This window comes from Ptiloglossa arizonensis, chromosome 2 (assembly GCF_051014685.1).
Source record: "Ptiloglossa arizonensis isolate GNS036 chromosome 2, iyPtiAriz1_principal, whole genome shotgun sequence".
Lineage (NCBI taxonomy): Eukaryota > Metazoa > Arthropoda > Insecta > Hymenoptera > Colletidae > Ptiloglossa > Ptiloglossa arizonensis.
In genome coordinates this window covers 29,558,363-29,573,788 of record NC_135049.1, presented here as the reverse complement: position 1 = coordinate 29,573,788, position 15,426 = coordinate 29,558,363, and the positions used below count along the sequence as shown (strand labels likewise).

The window sequence follows — 15,426 nt, the reverse complement described above, 5'->3', positions numbered from 1 at the left end:
TTTGAAACGAGTGGAGCTGAATTAAAATTAATTATCGAAATTTCGAGCTGGAAAGTTTAGAGGTTACCCAATTGGTGACTACAGATATTTTGTAAAATGGACGAAGAGAACATAGTGGAGACAACTCCAATTTTTGACTTTTGAAACGTGTAGAGCTTAATGGAAACTAATAATTGTCGAAGTTGAGAGCTGGAAAAATTTAGAGGTTATCCAATTGGTGACTATAGATATTTTGTAAACTGTACGAAGAGAACAGAATGGAGATAACTCCAATTGTTGACTTTTGAAACGTGTAGAGCCTAATGGAAACTAATAATTATCGAAGTTTCGAGCTGGAAAAATTTAGAAGTTATCCAATTGGTGACTATAGATATTTTCCAAAATGAATGACAAAATAGTCCTTCAAAGAGGACAGAATGAAAACTGCTCCAATTTCTGACTATTGAACCGAATGGAAATGAATAATTGTCAAAGTTTCTATCTGGAAAAATTGAAAGGTTACCAAATTGGCGACTATGAATATTTTGTAAAATATACGCGAGAAACGATCCCTTTCCCGACGCGATGACTCTCGAAATTGTTGACTTGGAACCACTCGAGAGAACAAAGAGGGCCTCGTCGAGTTTCCGACATTTTGGTTTCCCCTTCGATCGATCGTACCAAAATCCCACCGGTAGGAAACGGTTCGCGTCCTCGTCGATTCGAGATAAAACTACCGCTCGTACGGAGCTTTCGCGGAATTAAAATTTTAAATTATAGCGAACTGTTTTCGACAGAGCCGAATGAAACCGTATCGGGACGATAAACGGATTTGTCAGCGGCAAAGTGGATTTCGTACGAATACGCGGCTCCCCGGTGGAAAGACCGACTAAGAGGATTCGATTCGCCATGTGCAGTCGGTATCGAATACGGAAATTTGCATTAAATGCTTCTCGCATGAAACTCACGTGTTCGTCCACCGAGTACGTCAGCTCCCCGTCGTCGTACAGAACGAACCATCTTCTCTGCCACCTCTGGAAACAGAAACAAAGAAATCGTTGGTAAAAATATTCATTACGAATTATTATTATTATAATCATCATTACTATTATTATTGATATTATTGTCGTTGGTATTGAATCGGAACGAAACACCAGCGTTCGATAGGCAGAGAAATTCAACGTTAAAGTACACAAGTGAGTTCGATTTAAATTAGATCGGTGAAATTAATCTCTAATTTATATTGCAAAGTCCAGACAAAGCTTCGAAACAAAAATTCAACGTTAAAGTACACAAGTGAGTTCGATTTAAAGATAGATCGATGAAATTAATCTCTAATTTATATTGCAAAGTCCAGACAAAGCTTCGAAACAAAAATTCAACGTTAAAGTACACAAGTGAGTTCGATTTAAAAATAGATCGATGAAATTAATCTCTAATTTATATTGCAAAGTCCAGACAAAGCTTCGAAACAAAAATTCAACGTTAAAGTACACAAGTGAGTTCGATTTAAAGATAGATCGATGAAATTAATCTCTAATTTATATTGCAAAGTCCAGACAAAGCTTCGAAACAAAAATTCAACGTTAAAGTACACAAATGAGTTCGATTTAAAAATAGATCGATGAAATTAATCTCTAATTTGTATTGCAAAGTCCAGACAAAGCTTCGTCTGTTCCTCGTATGCGATTACGTATGCAAGGTATTGGAAATTAATTGCTTGGAATTATAGAGTAGAACGTGATTAAAATTTCGCTCCGTTGTCCTAATTATTCTCAAGAGGGACACGGACGCGCAGTTACTCTCCACGGTAGACGTGAAAAAAAAAACACTTCACTTTCGATCCCGCTTATTTGTTTTCGCGGAAGCGTTTATCGCATCGAGCGAAAAGAATTCCGCTGAACCCGGACTGAACCTGCTCAACCCACACGGAGGAATGTCTAAGGTCTACCGACGCGGCAGCTGGACAATTAACACGCTGCTGCCGTTAATTAGAAACAAAGCTCGAGAAAAGAAGCAGCGACCGGTCGTCGCGATTTCTCTTTCGTTGTGCCAACCGGCGAGTTGTTTTCGAATCTTTTATCCTCCGTCCGCGTGTGTTCCCGTGTCTCTGGAAAAACCACTATTCTCCGCTCGAAGACTACCGAAACGTTCGGTAAACATCTCTATTTTGCAACTAACGCGCGTTAAACCTTCGTTAAATTGTCATCAAATATTGACCTTCCCTCTTATTCTCTCCTCCTTTGCTTCCTGCTCGAACTCTACCAAACTGGAAAAATCCTGATGAAGAAAAGGTCGTGCAAATCCTTTGGAACTTTTCTATGAATTTTCACAAGATTTTACGAGAGTTTAAGAGAATTTTTTTTATCGTTTTAGCCGAGTATTATAGGTTGGTATATTAACGCGTGGAAAGGATGGTCTTAGGGAGTGTAACAATGGAAATCTTTGCGGATGTTTCACGTTTTTGGAACCGTGGAAGGATTTAAGTGGGTTTGCTAGACTGAACGAAACTCGATTGTCTACCGAGGTACTCAATGTGTCTCTTTTGTCTCATCGCTCTTAAGCGAGCGATTAGGCCCGAAATGTAAACAGTAGTCGCTCGCCAGGTGTGCCCGAAACTAAGGACACAGTCGTTTGTGTCACTGGTCGTTACAATAATAGTATACTTCGCAAACACGTCTGTTAGATTTAGGTGACGTATTAATTGTTGGAGGATGAGCTGTCTAATCTATCTACATTGTAATCTATAACTCTATTTATCGGTACTTTCCGATCGATGTTTTGCACAACAGTGGTCGCAATGTTATACAGTAGGTGACTCATCCGTACCAAACACACACAAACACACATATATAACACGCACACGTTATAAGTAATTACGATCGTGTGAGATATCGCGACGAGTACGACGATCGTACAATATCTCTCTCAGCAGTTGTGCATTGTTAAGTCCACGATTTAGAGATTACACGGGCAAAATTTTCACGCGCAATATTTATGGTTTAAATATGTATTATTTTTCGAAACTACGTCCACTTTCGACTTTCTACGAGGCATTTGAATCTCGTTACCGGAGTCACTGCGGGGTATTTAAATACGGTGGGTTAGAAACTGAAACGAAGAAATCGAAAGTAGAAGTTTCCAGGAAACGTTTTCGTTTATTTTCCATTTTCTCGAGAATTTTGCTCGACGAGGTTGCCGATTTCCGCGACAAATTTCACCGCTCGCTGCGTCGAGCGGCTCGAAGCTGTTCGCGCGAGCCGAGATCCGTGAATTTGACGGGCGGGGATCGAAAGAATCGCGACGTTTCTGGGACAATCTCGATGCTCGGAAGCTTCGCGCGATGCGATTGTATGCAAATAAGCGCATAAAGTTCGCGGCTGGACGCGCGGTTACACGCTTCGCGCGGCGATCGAACGCCTTATCCTCGCGATGTCCCACGGGACCGCGTTATGACGCAAGAGGAACCAAGCGCGGCGAATCCCTTTACGGAGAAAGTACAGAGAGTCTTTCGAAAAGGGAGAAAGAGAATCGATGATTTTCCAAGGAGTATTCAAGTTGGATTTTGTGACTTTCGGAAGCGTTGTTTTTAGAGCTAAGTAGCTTTTGTAATTATGAAGCGAGAGTATTGAAATTTTATACGAGTAAATGTCATGATAGAGAGAGTGCAGAGAGTGTTTCGAAAAGGGAGAATGAGAATCGATGGTTTTTGCAAGGAGTCAAGTTGAATTTTGTGACTTTTGGAACCGTTGTTTTTAGAGCTAAGTATCTTTTGTAATTATGAACCGAGAGTATTGAAATTTTATACGAGTAAATGTCATGATAGAGAGAGTGCAGAGAGTGTTTCGAAAAGGGAGAATGAGAATCGATGGTTTTTGCAAGGAGTCAAGTTGGATTTTGTGACTTTTTGAAACGTTGTTTTTAGAGCTAAGTAGCTTTTGTAATTATGAACCGAGAGTCTTGAAATTTTATACGAGTGAATGTCATGATAGAGAGAGTGCAGAGAGTGTTTGAAAAAGGGAGAATGAGAATCGATGGTTTTTGCAAGGAGTCAAGTTGAATTTTGTGACTTTTGGAACCGTTGTTTTTAGAGCTAAGTAGCTTTTGTAATTATGAAACGAGAGTATTGAAACTTTATATAAGTAAATGTCATGATGGAGAAAGTACAGAGAGTGTTTCGAAAAGGGAGTAAGAGAATCGATAGTTTTTGCAAGGAGTCAACAAGTTGGATTTTGTGACTTTTTGAAACGTTGTTTTTAGAGATAAGTAGCTTTTGTAATTATGAAGCGAGAGTCTTGAAACTTTATATGAATAAATGTCATTGCAGAGAAAGTCCAGAGAATGTTTCGAAAGAAGAGAAAAAGAATCGATGACATTCCAACGACTCACCAAGTTGACTTACTTCCGGAACCGTTGTTTTTAGAGCTAAGTAGTTTTTCTAATTGTAAATCAATAGTCTCGAAGCTTTCTACAAGTAAATGTCACTGCAGAGAAGTGTTTCGAAAAGGAAGAAAGAGAATCGAATATTTTCCAACGAATCCTCAAGTTGAATGTTATCACTTCCGGAACCGTTGTCTCTACATTAAAACTTGCACCAAATCTTTTCTCCAATTACGAACCAATGTTCTTTAATCTACCCCTACGTAAATGTCTCGACAGAGGAAGTCGAGGGAATGTTCGAAACGAAGACGAAGAGAATCGATGATTCGTCGAATCGTCGAGTAGATTTTGTCACTTTCCAGGGTCGATCGTTCGAGCTCGATTATTCGCGAATCGGTCGAGAATGTGGCACGCGCTGATAACGCGTACCGGCCTTCGCGTAGTCTACGCTTGGCGTGACCCAGATCCATTATTCACTTACTTCTTTGCAGTCTATTGCGCATTCGATTATCTGCTCATTAACGATCGTCCGTCCCGCGACCTAGTCCACGTTCTGCGTCTCGGTTCTCTCGGGCCGATTATCTCGCGAACAATATTCCATCTGGCGAGGAATCTCGAGCTTCGGGAGACAGGATCGAGGAACGGGGCTCGCGAACTTTTAATACGTACCGTTAACTCGCCTCGAAGATAAAACGGACGTACAGAAATTAACAATTCCTATAATTTCACTATTTCGACCACTACGAACAGTATCATCCATTCTGATAATTTACACTTTAAAAAAAAACTACTAAATTGTGCGTAGATTCGACGTAAACGTACTTTCACAACCTGACAATCTCCTAATAGTAAATTAGACACAATTCCTATAATTTCACAATTTCGACCACTACGAACAGTATCATCCATTCTGATAATTTACACTTTTAAAAAAAACTTCTAAATTGTGCGTAGATTCGACGTAAACTTATTTTCACAACCTTACAATCTCCTAATAGTAAATTAGACACAATTCCTATAATTTCACAATTTCGACCACTATAAACAATACCATCCATTCTGATAATTTACATTTTTAAAAAAAACTTCTAAATTATGCATAAATTCGACGTAAACGTACTTTCACAACCTTACAATCTCCTAATAGTAAATTGGACAAACATCGTTAGTTTTCGGAGCTGGTGAACTCGAAGGAAGAGATGTTTTATAGGTGTTAGATATAAACATTCGTATTAAATCTACGAAAAAAAAAATCCAACCAGATGCTCCTACCTGGTCTCTCCCTCCGTAGATTTCTCGCGAATGTAATAGAAAAATAAAATGAAATAATTTTGCGAAAAAATCCACTCGGTGTGTAAACACGAAAGAATCCATGTTCGTGGTCTGGATCGGGTAACGCGGTATGAATGAAAACGGTCCAGCGAAATAGCCCCCCCGAGGTAACTGTGCTCTAGCTGGCCGACTGGTTTTCGCGGGGCCCCTCGGATCGGTTATAGTTCACCAGGGGTCGATCCCCGTGGGTTGCTCGTCCGCGGAAGGGACGCGTCGTCGTCGACTAGGCGCGCGCGCGCGCGCGTGCACGCTCGCGAAGCTAAGCGGGGTACCGTTGCAAAATCCTCGTCCGTCGGCGGAGGCTAGCCAGAACCTGGATAAAGAAGGACCGCGCGGATACGGGGGAAGAGAGCCGAAGGATTTCAGCCTACACGAGGCGGCGGTATCTTCATCTGGTAATTATTCAGCGGGGCCCTCGCGGACCCGTGCGAGAGCCACGGCACGTGCGTGGGAAGATCTCGCGCGGAGGAAGAGGAAGAAGAAGCGGACGACCAACGGGCCCCGAACAATGCCGGAGGATTGAGACGGTGGAAGAGAAAGCACGGAACCCGAACCAGCCCTGTAATCTCTTCCTCGTGGAACGCTTGCTGCAACCGACGCGAGGGCCTTCCCGATTCGACGGAATCCCCGCCAGAAGGAGACTCGCGAAAATTTTACGGAACATAGGGAACATAGGTGTCTTCCGGTACGAACGGAGGAAATATTCGAAGAGGGAACGTTTCTCGATGGATTGCTCGAGAATGGGGACACTTTTATCTTTGGGTAGTGGTAATATTTCGTAATGAGAATCTTGTGAAAGTTTGTCTGCAATTTTAGTTTTTGGGGATGGTGAACTTGGTGGAAAAGGTGTTTTAGAGGTATTGCTCGAAGAGTGCTCGAAGAGTGCTCGATCTTCCTCTTGAGTGATTCGCAAATGTGGGACCTTTGATCTTTAGGTAGTAGTAATATTTTGTAATGAGAATCTTGTGAAAGTTTGTCTGCAATTTTAGTTTTTGGGGATGGTGAACTTGGTGGAAGAGGTGTTTTAGAGGTATTGCTCGAAAAGTGCTCGAAGAGTGCTCGATCTTCCTCTTGAGTGATTCGCAAATGTGGGACCTTTGATCTTTAGGTAGTAGTAATATTTTGTAATGAGAATCTTGTGAAAGTTTGTTTGCAATTTTAGTTTTTGGAGATGGTGAACTTGGTGGAAAGGTGTTTTATAGGTATCGCTCGAAGAGTGCTCGATCTTCCCCTTGAGTGATTCGTGAACGAGGGACCTTCGATCTTTAAGTAGTAGTAATATTTTGTAATGAGAATCTTGTGAATATTTGTCTGGAATTTTAGTTTTTGGGGATGGTGAACTTTGTGGAAGAGGTGTTTTAGAGGTATTGCTCGAAGAGTGCTCGAAGAGTGCTCGATCTTCGTCTTGAGTGATTCGCAAATGTGGGACCTTCGATCTTTAGGTAGTAGTAATATTTTGTAATGAGAATCTTGTGAAAGTTTGTCTGCAATTTTAGTTTTTGGAGATGGTGAACTTGGTGGAAAGGTGTTTTATAGGTATCGCTCGAAGAGTGCTCGATCTTCCCCTTGAGTGATTCGTGAACGAGGGACCTTCGATCTTTAAGTAGTAGTAATATTTTGTAATGAGAATCTTGTGAATATTTGTCTGGAATTTTATTTTTCGGAGAAAGTGAACTCGATAGAAGAGGTTTTTTATAGGTACCACTCGAAGAGTGCTCGACCTTCCCCTCGAGTAACCATTCGCGAACAAAGAATCTTCAATCTTCCAATAATAGTAATCTTTCCAGTAAACATTGTGAAAGTTAATTTATCTTTGATTTTATTTTTCCAGAAGAATAAACTCTATAGAAAAAGCACCTAATAGGTACCACTCGAAGAGTGCTCGACCTTCCCCTCGAGTAACCATTCGCGAACAAAGAATCTCCAATCTGCCAATAATAGTAATCTTTTCTGTAAATTTTGTGAAACTTAATTTATCTTTGATTTTATTTTTCCAAGAAAATAAACTCTATAGAAAAAGCATTTAATAGGTACCACTCGAAGAGTGCTCGACCTCCCCTCGAGTAATCAATCACGAACGAGGAACCTTCGATCCTTGTCTCTCGTAACAACAATCTTACAAAAACAGACTTCGTCTTCGATTTTATTTTTCTGAACAAACAAACTCCAAAGGGTGGAGCGCAAAGTGACCATCTTCCCCTCGAGCGTCAATTTTTCGAACCTTTGATCGTAACGATGGCTCTGCTCTCTAATAAAAACCATCTAAGAATAGAATTTCTCCTCGATGGTATTTTTCCAAACGACTAAACTCCACAAAAATATCGATCGTCTTCCTCTCGCGAATTTTTCCACCGTGGAACCTTCGATCTTCCCAAACGATATTCTTAATAAAAAATCTTACCTTTGACTTTACCCCGAGCTTAAAAACACATCACACGTGTAATAACGAGAGACCTCTAACGCGTGGATTCTTCCGGGAGTTTAAATCCCCGTTTCCAAACCGTGCAAAATTTTTACAAACTCTCGTTTACTCCGTAATGGAAGGCTCGTTTCCAGGATTCAGCAAGTGAAACGACTCGTGTGCTTACCGAAAGAACTCGGTACCTCGATCGTCGTTACTCGTTGACGTTCGCGGAAGAACGCTCGCGTGGAACACGAGAGACAGTGTTGAATGGTCGCGCTCGCTCATACCGCGCTTTTCCGTAAAGGCTACGCTTCTCACGCCTTGTCTCAGCCCCGACTCTTAGACTCTGTCATAACCACCGAGCCGTCCGCGTCTTTTCTCAGACCGCGAACGCGCGAATAGATCGCCGACGCAACTACTTTTTATCCCAGTTATTACAGCCTGTCGAGCTCGCTGCGAGTCGAGACTCGTCGACCGTTTTTTCGCACCCTGCGCAAAGTGCCATTGTTTTTCCAACGAAACCTACCTTTTCGACGCCATTTTGTTGCGTCGTTTCACCGCCTAGCTCCGCCAGACGAATAAAACGGACATTAACCGGCCGTACTCGGATATTTTTTCCGAGAGGTGGGCACCTCGAAACAATTGCACTAATTCGAGATTGAACATTCTCGGTGATTCTTATATTACTGTACCCTCTTGATATACAAGGGAGACATAACTCGTTAAGGGACAATTTGGAAAAGAAATTAGGAGGATTAGATTCATTTCACGTCTCGATTAAAATCTCACGAGAACCCTTTTCCATTAATTGGGTTTTCAAACTTACAAGATTCTCTCTGGAAGACTCTCTAAAAGATTTCATAAACTCCTACGTCCTTCTATTATCAAATCACGTATCATACACCATTCCAGATTACACTGTTTTCCTAAGATTCAAAAATGTAAGAATAATTCGAAAGATTGCCAGCTAAGCATTGGTCAATACGCAACAGGGTGAAGTCGAGGAGTGTCGCCGAAAAGAAATAAGCGTCTCGTGGAATTCTCTCGTGGAAAATCGATCTTCGTTTCGTTCGTCGTTCGGTTCGAATATTTCTGTTCCATCGCGGAAGTTTTCTTACGACACCGTCTAGTTTTTCACGCGCGTGGTGTTTCCACGCGGTGCAACGAATAAATCGAAAGTGGTTCGCGTTCCGTGGGACCGTAGGTCTTCCCGTTGGTCGTAATTTCGTGGATCGAAGGGACCCGCATATTCCTGACCTATCGCATCTTCCTGGTTCGAAGAGCCGGTCGTTAACACCGCCCACCAGCGCGGCTCTTTCTGGTTCGACCCGTTCCGCTCGTTCCGATCATCGACGAGCAAAATCGCCGCTGCCAACGGGTACGTACGAGATAACTGGCCCATTTTTTTTTTAACACTCGTATCGATCGCACTTTCTCGCGAACGCTGCGCGATAAAGCACAGCGGGGCACCGGCTCCGCAATTCCTCCTGCTCGTCGTGCCGCGAGGATTTACTCTCGTTCGGGAAACGAGAAACCTTTCGAGTTCCGGAAGTGGAAAATTTCCTGCTTCGAGCCAGAACCATGTCGATTTCATTCTTTTCTCGTTCGAGCATCGATCGTACACCCCCACTTCCTCATCCCTCTCGATTCGAGACAAAAATCTCGATTCGAAGAAACCTCGATCTTCTTCCTAGGAAGTGTCTTCGAATTTCGAAAAAAGACACAATAATATTTTTGCCTCGAGTCTACGTTCTCGATTATTTTTCTTCGTTATTTACACTCTTCTCGATTTCCTCCCGGATCGAGGAAGTATCGATTCTCCGCGGGTTGGGTTTGAAAATTGATCGAAAACGCGAGCTCATTCGCGCTCTATTTTCGTTTCGGAGCTCTCGGGGCTATAATTTCGTACCGTTACGAGACACGTGTTTAGAAAGGGACTCCCGATCGACGTAACGGCTCCGATTTCCCAAAAGGGAGTCCCTAGCTTACGAAGAACCTCGATCGAACAACGACTTCGGAACGCTGACCTACCGCACCTTCTTCCGGGTATAGCGACGATCGTTTTGCATCGCCCACGGATCAAGGACTTCTGGTTTCATCGGCGCACGAGCATCGCGTCGATCATCCGGGACGGGATGCTTCCTCGACAGGAAGGTGGGCAAAAAGGTGAACATACCACTTTGTCACTGGTGACGCGCGGAATTTCGCATCGCCGCGATCGAGAAGGGCCCCGATGATCCGAACGGACGCATCGCCAATTCGTATCAACTCGATCGGCCAGACACGGATCCGTATAGGCTCGCGGCGAACGTACGCGCCGATCGACGATCTCGAGACTCTTCCCGCTGACCGATTCGCGAATCGGGGACCTTCGATCTTCCGGTAACGTCTCGTGACGAACACCTCGACGAATTGGAATTTCGATATTCCTTTGGCGGAGTGAAACATTCTCTGCGAAACATTCGAGTGTCGAGTTTTATCTTTTCCTTGAGAAACGAGAGATCTCGGATCGAGAGAAGGAGAGTATTCCGATAGAAATCTTGGGGAAATGGTCTTCGAGTTTACTTTCATGGGTGGACAAACTCGACGAAAGGATCTTATGCAACGTAGATGTAACGCCGAGAGATTTATGGCGCGAAGAGCATCTATCGTACAGGTGACACGTTTTCTTAAAAGTGTAAGTTCCGATCTATGCTTCTTGAGCGTGTCAACTTTTGAAATCTGTTGATGCAGAGGATTCGATCGGTAGTTGCAACGCGAAGAGAATTTTAACGCGAAGAGCCTTTATCGTGTAGGTACCACGTTTTTTAGTAGATGTAAGTTCCAATCACCTATTTGCGACCGTGACAAATTTTTGAACCATCGACGCAAAGAATTCGCTCGGATCTTACAATGTCTAAGAGAACTCTAACGCGAAGAACTTTTATCGTAGAGGTACCTCGATTCCTTACAGATGCAAGTTTCGATCTCTCCTCGACCGTGTCAACTCGCACAACCATAAATGCAGAACATTCACTCGGATTCTTACAACATTGAGAGAACTCTAACGCAAAGAGCATCTATCGTACAGATACCACGTTTCTTTAAAGATACAAGTTTCCACCTCTCCTCGACCGTGTCAACTCGCACAACCATCTCCGCAAAGAATTCACTCCTATCTTGCAACACCGAGAGAACTTCAACGCGACGCGAGTCTCTATGGTACAGAGGACACGTTTCCCCGTAAAGTTGAGTTTAAATCTCCCCGTGTCCACCGTGCGATCTTTCGGTGAAAGAGGCTCGAGAATCGCCCCGAACGAAGCAAACCCTATCCCACGGTGCAAGGGTAATCGTCACCCCCGCGCGTTTAATATTCCGGCGTGGAAGGTATCCCCTCGCAGGCGTTGAAATCACCGGCGGGCCGCGCACGGCCGTTCTCCGTCGCGTTTTATCGCGTCGCGATCGTTCCTTTCGAGATCCATCGATTACGGAAGTTAGAAAGCAGGTCCAGCCGGCGGACGACCGGGCAACGAGAAGTTGAGCAACGTTCCGCCGGAGGAACGGACGAATTTATTATACCGCGAGGACGCGTTGATGCGCGCTTGATGTTCAGTGCGAAGATGCACGTAATGTCGCCCGATAAGATCAGGATTTAGAGCGGAATGGATCGCGCGAACCCGGGGACTGTCGACGTACGTGGATGCAGGCGATCGCGCCGATAAGCCCGTTAAACGCGCGCGAGGGGTATCCTTGTGAATTTCAGGGCTAAACGAGACGAAGAAAGAAGAAAAGAAAGAAGGAAAAAATAAAACGAAACCGATGGTGTACAACGCCGGTGATTTCGACGGTGGACGATCGTTCGTTCTCCGCCCAATAACATTAAAACGTTCCAGCGCGGTTTCGCGACGGTTTAATAAGCGTTTCGCGACGAAACGAGGACGGGTTGGGAAATCGTTTCGACTTCGAACCAACCGAACACATCCGAGGTGTTCGTGACATTGTAACTTGGCACCGTGTGTCCCGACTTCCCGCCCGACTTCCTGGTCCACCGATCAGCTTGTATCTTCTTCGGAGTCCGTGTCCGTGTTTACCTCACGATTCTCGCGTGGCGTGGTCCATGGCGTGGCGTGCTACCATGCATAGACCGCCGCTATCACCCCAAGTCCACCGTGTTCACCGACGGAGAATGGGCGAGGTTGCTGAAGGGACCAATCTGACCTCAACGGTAACGCGACCCGACGATACTCCCGGCGATTCTTCGATCGAACCGCCACGATTCCGCCCATCCTATTTCCCGACGATCTTCCACGGGGGCCTGGGAGAGATCCAGGTAGACCCGAGAATTCCGAACGGACGCTTCTGAATTTCGTTCGACGGTTCTCGCGGGAGGAATCTGTCTACCTTTCGGGGAAACTCGCGGATCTTTCTTCGTTTAATACACTGAAGATCTTCAATCGGGCACCGAGCTACCCAAGCTTTGGACAATCTGCTTTCTTTCTGTACTTCTAGGGATTGGAGCCTCTTCGAGAAGGTAAGAGACTTTGGTAACTTGGATACTTTGAAGTCTTCTATGACAGAGCTTTGAATTTCATTTGGGGAGTCTCGTGGAGAGGAATCTGTCTTGGTTTTGGAAGATCTGGATCTTTTCTTAGTGTATTTTCTGAAAACTTTGAGAAGATAAGAGACTTTGGTACTTGGAAACTTTGAAGTCTTCTATGACAGAGCTTTGAATTTAATTTAGAGAGTCTCGTGGAGAGGAATCTGTCTAGGTTTCAAGGATCTGTCGTGGAAGATCTGGATCTTGTTTTAGTCTATTTTCTGAAGACTTCGAGAAGGTAAGACCTTGGTACCTACACTTTCAACTCTTCCACGACAGATCCTTGAATTTCGTTTAGGTAGTCTGTATGAGAGGAATCTGTTTAGGTTTCGGAAGATCTGGATCTCGTTTTAGTCTATTTTCTGAAGACTTCGAGAAGGTAAGAAACCTTGGTACCTGGAAACTTTGACCTCTTCTACGACAGATCCTTGAATTTCATTTAGGTAGTCTCTATGAGAGGAATCTATCTAGGTTTCGGAAGATTTGAATCTTATCTTTAGTCTATATTCTATCAAATATCTTCGCAAAAGAGAGATCTAGACAGAGCCAGAAATTTTGAAGCTCTTGTCACATCTTCGAACAAAGAACCTCGATTCCACTTGTCCAGTTCCTTAACGATATTGGAGAAGACCTGATAGAAGTCTGGGTACCCAGAAACTTCAAACTACTCTTCTACGATCGTCACGATAGTCCCGCAAGAGTGATCCACCTTTCCGAATATCTCCCTGATCGTTTCTTTCACGTCCCAACCGACGTTTTCATTCCCCTTCGATCTTCGAGAAGAAGAACACCAATCTAGATCCCCCGATACATCGAAAACTCCCGACGAACGATTCAGCCGGCACCCCTGAATCGAATCTCGGCGACTTCGATCGGAATGGAGTTTTCCAAAGATACCCCAGCCCCGGTCTTTCCTTTTTCGTTGCCGAGGTCGTTCGATTATCCGATCCGGGATCGACGAAAAGAAATTCCCTCGACGTCGGGCTCCCAGCGTCGGGTTCTCATCGACCTTGATAAGCAGATCTGCTATCCCCCGTACTGGTGCCCGAACGTTCCAATTTCAGCCGTGTGCTTCCTGGTTATCGATTATCTTCGACCACTTAACCATCCATAACGACTCGCGTAGCGAGGCCGGCGTTTAGTCACGGTGTCTTATCAAGAATGTAGGCTACCGGCTTGGTTTTCCTGTTGCGCGAATATATCAATTTACCGTATGTATCACGGTCTTCGATCTAGCCGGCCCTGTCGGTGGCTGGAAACACCCACCGTCATCGTTCGCGTCGGAAATCGATCGATCGCGAAACCACCTACCGTCCTCCTCCCCTGCGCTCCCGTTGCGTATCGCCGCTGCAACCAGCGAACGAAGGGTCGGTTAATTAATCGCGTTGACTCGCCCGTACCGCGTACGTCTATTATTTTCTTCTTTCTTACCAACTTTTCTTTCTTCTTTCCTTCCCTTCCCTTGTTTCTTTTCTTTTCTTTTCCATCTTTTTCTTTTTTCTTTCCATCTTCATCGAGTACACCCCCGTCGCGTCTCTCGCGCCTTCTTCGCTTCCTCGTGACTCCCGGGCTATCTCCCTTGACGGGATAATCTACGATCGGATCGGTCGTTACGGCTTCACTTCGACTTCCTGGTGGCTGATTATCTCCCGTGGACCGTATCCCCCGCGATCGGTGCCCGACCAAGTCATGATACCCGCTCTCGCCCGTTGTGGATCCTCTATCGCGATCCCGCGAGGGATGGATCCTCCTACGAACGACGACGACGACGACGAGGACGAGGACGCCGCGCGCCTCTAATCCGCCCGAAGAGACAAGTCGTAGCCGGTGATTGCGCGACGAGAGATCGCCGATCTCGCGCGTTTATTGGCTATCGTCGCGACCCTCGACGATACCGCGTATTTCCTACGGGTAATAAATTCTACGTACTCGTTGATTGGTTCTCGCGCGAACACAGACCCCAGTTTTTCCCATCGAGGAGGGACGATCTCGCGGAATTTTTCGCGAGCGAGATACTCGAGCGAACGATTCGAAATTTTTGGAGAACACGCGGGAGAGTTTTTGCTACGGGGTGGAATTTTTTCGAGCGCGACCATGGAAGGGTGGACCATACACACGTGGAGGAAATTTTAAACAAGCGCGTAGAGTGTGCACGGTGAACCGCGAGGATTGATCGCGACACTCGAGTAATAGGTACCAGGGGGAATGATTTTGAAATTTTTGTAGAAGAGGAACGTTTCAATTATATTTTGGAATTCTTTTGAGACGATGATACGGAGGGTAAATCCTCTGAGTAAATTTAAACACAATTGTACGTTATAGGTGAGAAATTTGCGCGGTGGGTATACACGTGAATCGTTGGAGAGTTAGTTTAGAAAATTTGGAAGTGTGTTAAACAGATTCTGGAAGTTTTCAAAGCAATGCAAAGATTAGATCTTTTGGAAAAATTCTTTAAGAAGACTTTGGAATTTTTTAGCGACGACAATGCGAAGACTTCCTCTGGAAACATTTAAGCAAAGTTGTACGCTGTAGATGAGAAACTTGGGCGATGGGTATACACATGAATCGATGGAGAGTTTTAGTTTAGAAAATTTGGAAGTGTGTTAAACACATTCTGGAAGTTTTCAAAGCAATGCAAAGATTAGATCTTTTGGAAAAATTCTTTAAGAAGACTTTGGAATTTTTTAGCGACGACAATGCGAAGACTTCTTCTGGAAACATTTAAGCAAAGTTGTACGCTGTAGGTGAGAAACTT

At 44.4% G+C, this 15,426-nt stretch overlaps 1 protein-coding gene across 3 annotated transcripts in view; it reads right to left on the bottom strand.

Annotated features, from left to right (window-relative positions):
• Osp (myosin phosphatase Rho interacting protein outspread) overlaps window positions 1-15,426 on the bottom strand; it is a 323,581-nt gene that overhangs the window by 132,316 nt on the left and 175,839 nt on the right. For all 3 annotated transcript variants that reach the window (XM_076327530.1, XM_076327533.1, XM_076327535.1), the window contains exon 3: window positions 948-1,013. In XM_076327530.1, the coding sequence (XP_076183645.1) occupies window positions 948-1,013 (66 nt within the window). The remainder of the gene's footprint in view (window positions 1-947; window positions 1,014-15,426) is intronic.